At 53.0% G+C, this 1,640-nt stretch overlaps 1 protein-coding gene across 1 annotated transcript in view; it reads right to left on the minus strand.

The window, feature by feature from the left end:
• Positions 1 to 322: 322 nt before the first annotated feature.
• CD276 (CD276 molecule) overlaps positions 323 to 1,640 on the minus strand; it is an 11,593-nt gene continuing 10,275 nt past the window's right edge. The window contains exons 6-7 of the mRNA XM_006866507.1: positions 1,347 to 1,382; positions 323 to 345 (exon numbers count right to left, since the gene is read on the minus strand). Coding sequence (XP_006866569.1) covers positions 323 to 345; positions 1,347 to 1,382 — 59 coding nt within the window. The remainder of the gene's footprint in view (positions 346 to 1,346; positions 1,383 to 1,640) is intronic.

Raw genomic sequence — 1,640 nt, forward strand, 5'->3', positions numbered from 1 at the left:
CATCTTCATTGAAGAAACAAGATGGCGGGTGTTCTGTAGTGGTGACCATAAGAAATAAGGCAGCATGATGGTCTGCGTACCATGTGGCCAGAGAAATAAGGCAGCAGAGTAACTTAGAAATCCTGTCCATTAGCGAAATAAGGTGGCAGGGATAGGAATTCGTCTCTGTGTTGTGTCCTTTGGAGAATGAGTAAACCTGCCTGAGTGAGACCCATCAGGAAGTTGGGAGCAGGGAAGCCCCCTGCCCTGGGATTGCACTGAGGGCCCAGTGCAGCCAAAGGTACGGGCCCCAAGCAGGGCAGCAGCTCCCTGGTCCTCATGGTCAGGCAATTTCTTGTCCATCATCTGCATTTCAGGATGGGGAGAAAACAACGTTAGTCACTGCAAGTTCTATGCTAGGGCAAGAAATAGATGCAGCTGTACCACCAGAACCCTAGGTTCAAGTCACACATTCAGGGTTGGCAGTGGGTGTGAGACTGGCCACAATCATTCAACTAAGAGCCTCCTATGCCAATCACTGCCCTCACAGGTCCAAACACAAGCACAGGAACTAGGAGTCTGACACAGCCAGGAAGTCACCCAGAAAAAACTCTGTCCTCAGTCCCCACAGATTACTCACATGACACACATTCTGACCTCCCAAGTAGCCCATCCAGCTGGGATACTTTTCCCTTTCCATCTCATCCTGCCTGTCCATCAAGCCATCTTCCAAGGCCCGGACCACTTCCTTCCTCTAGCCAGAAACCCTTTCCCAGTGGTCCCAAGAATGAGGATGCTATGGGGAACTCCCCTCCATCTGGCTTCTTAGAGTCTCACCCCTGATCTCTGTCCACTCCGTAGCCTGAATGAAAAGTCTGGAAGAAGGACCTGGTATATGACCTTGCCTACTCCTGGGCTCCATCTGTCTGCAGAGGAAGTGTCCTTGATCACTCTCCCTTCAGGGCTTGCCTCTGTGGGTTGGCCAGTTAGTCAGAGACCAGGCCCCAGGCTGCCTCACAGGGGAGCAGGATTGGGAAGCCCACCACATCATACACCCAGGCCATACTCCCCAGGAACCATGCTGACATTTTGATCTCCATCTGCTTTCATCTCCTCTGCCTCTTTTGGTCCCGAACAATATGGGGGATCACTTCTCTCCAGTCTAGATCTCCAATATCAATGAAGTGTGACCCAGCACTTTACAGAGCAGCTGGAACCTGGATCCCAGCTTACATGGGGGCTTCAGGCACTCAGCCCTGTGTGGTCTCACAAGGTGGGAAGTTGAAGCGACAACTCCTTCCCAGCCTCCCACACAAGAGGCGCAGACACACAGACCCACAGTGTTCTCAAGCACCTTATACCTTTACCTTCTTTGCCTTCCGAGTGTTTCAGAGGCCGCAGGGCTGCAAGAAAGGGCAGAGCACGATGTGAGAGGAGGACTATGGGAAGGGAAGGGCCATGGGGTCAGCAGAGGGGAGAGTGACAGGAGCTGAGAAAAATGTGGGGCCTAGAAGGCCTGGGAGGAGGAGCTGGAAGGAAGAGGGAGAGGTCAGGACCAGAAGGGACTGCAGTGCCAGGGAAAACGCCCTAGGCTGCTGTCCCAAGTTCCATTGAGGCCTCTCTGGGTCTCCGTGGTTTTCTGCATCTATAGAATGGGGACA

The sequence above is a fragment of the Chrysochloris asiatica genome, unplaced genomic scaffold (genome assembly GCF_000296735.1).
Source record: "Chrysochloris asiatica unplaced genomic scaffold, ChrAsi1.0 scaffold00092, whole genome shotgun sequence".
Taxonomy (NCBI): Eukaryota; Metazoa; Chordata; class Mammalia; order Afrosoricida; family Chrysochloridae; genus Chrysochloris; species Chrysochloris asiatica.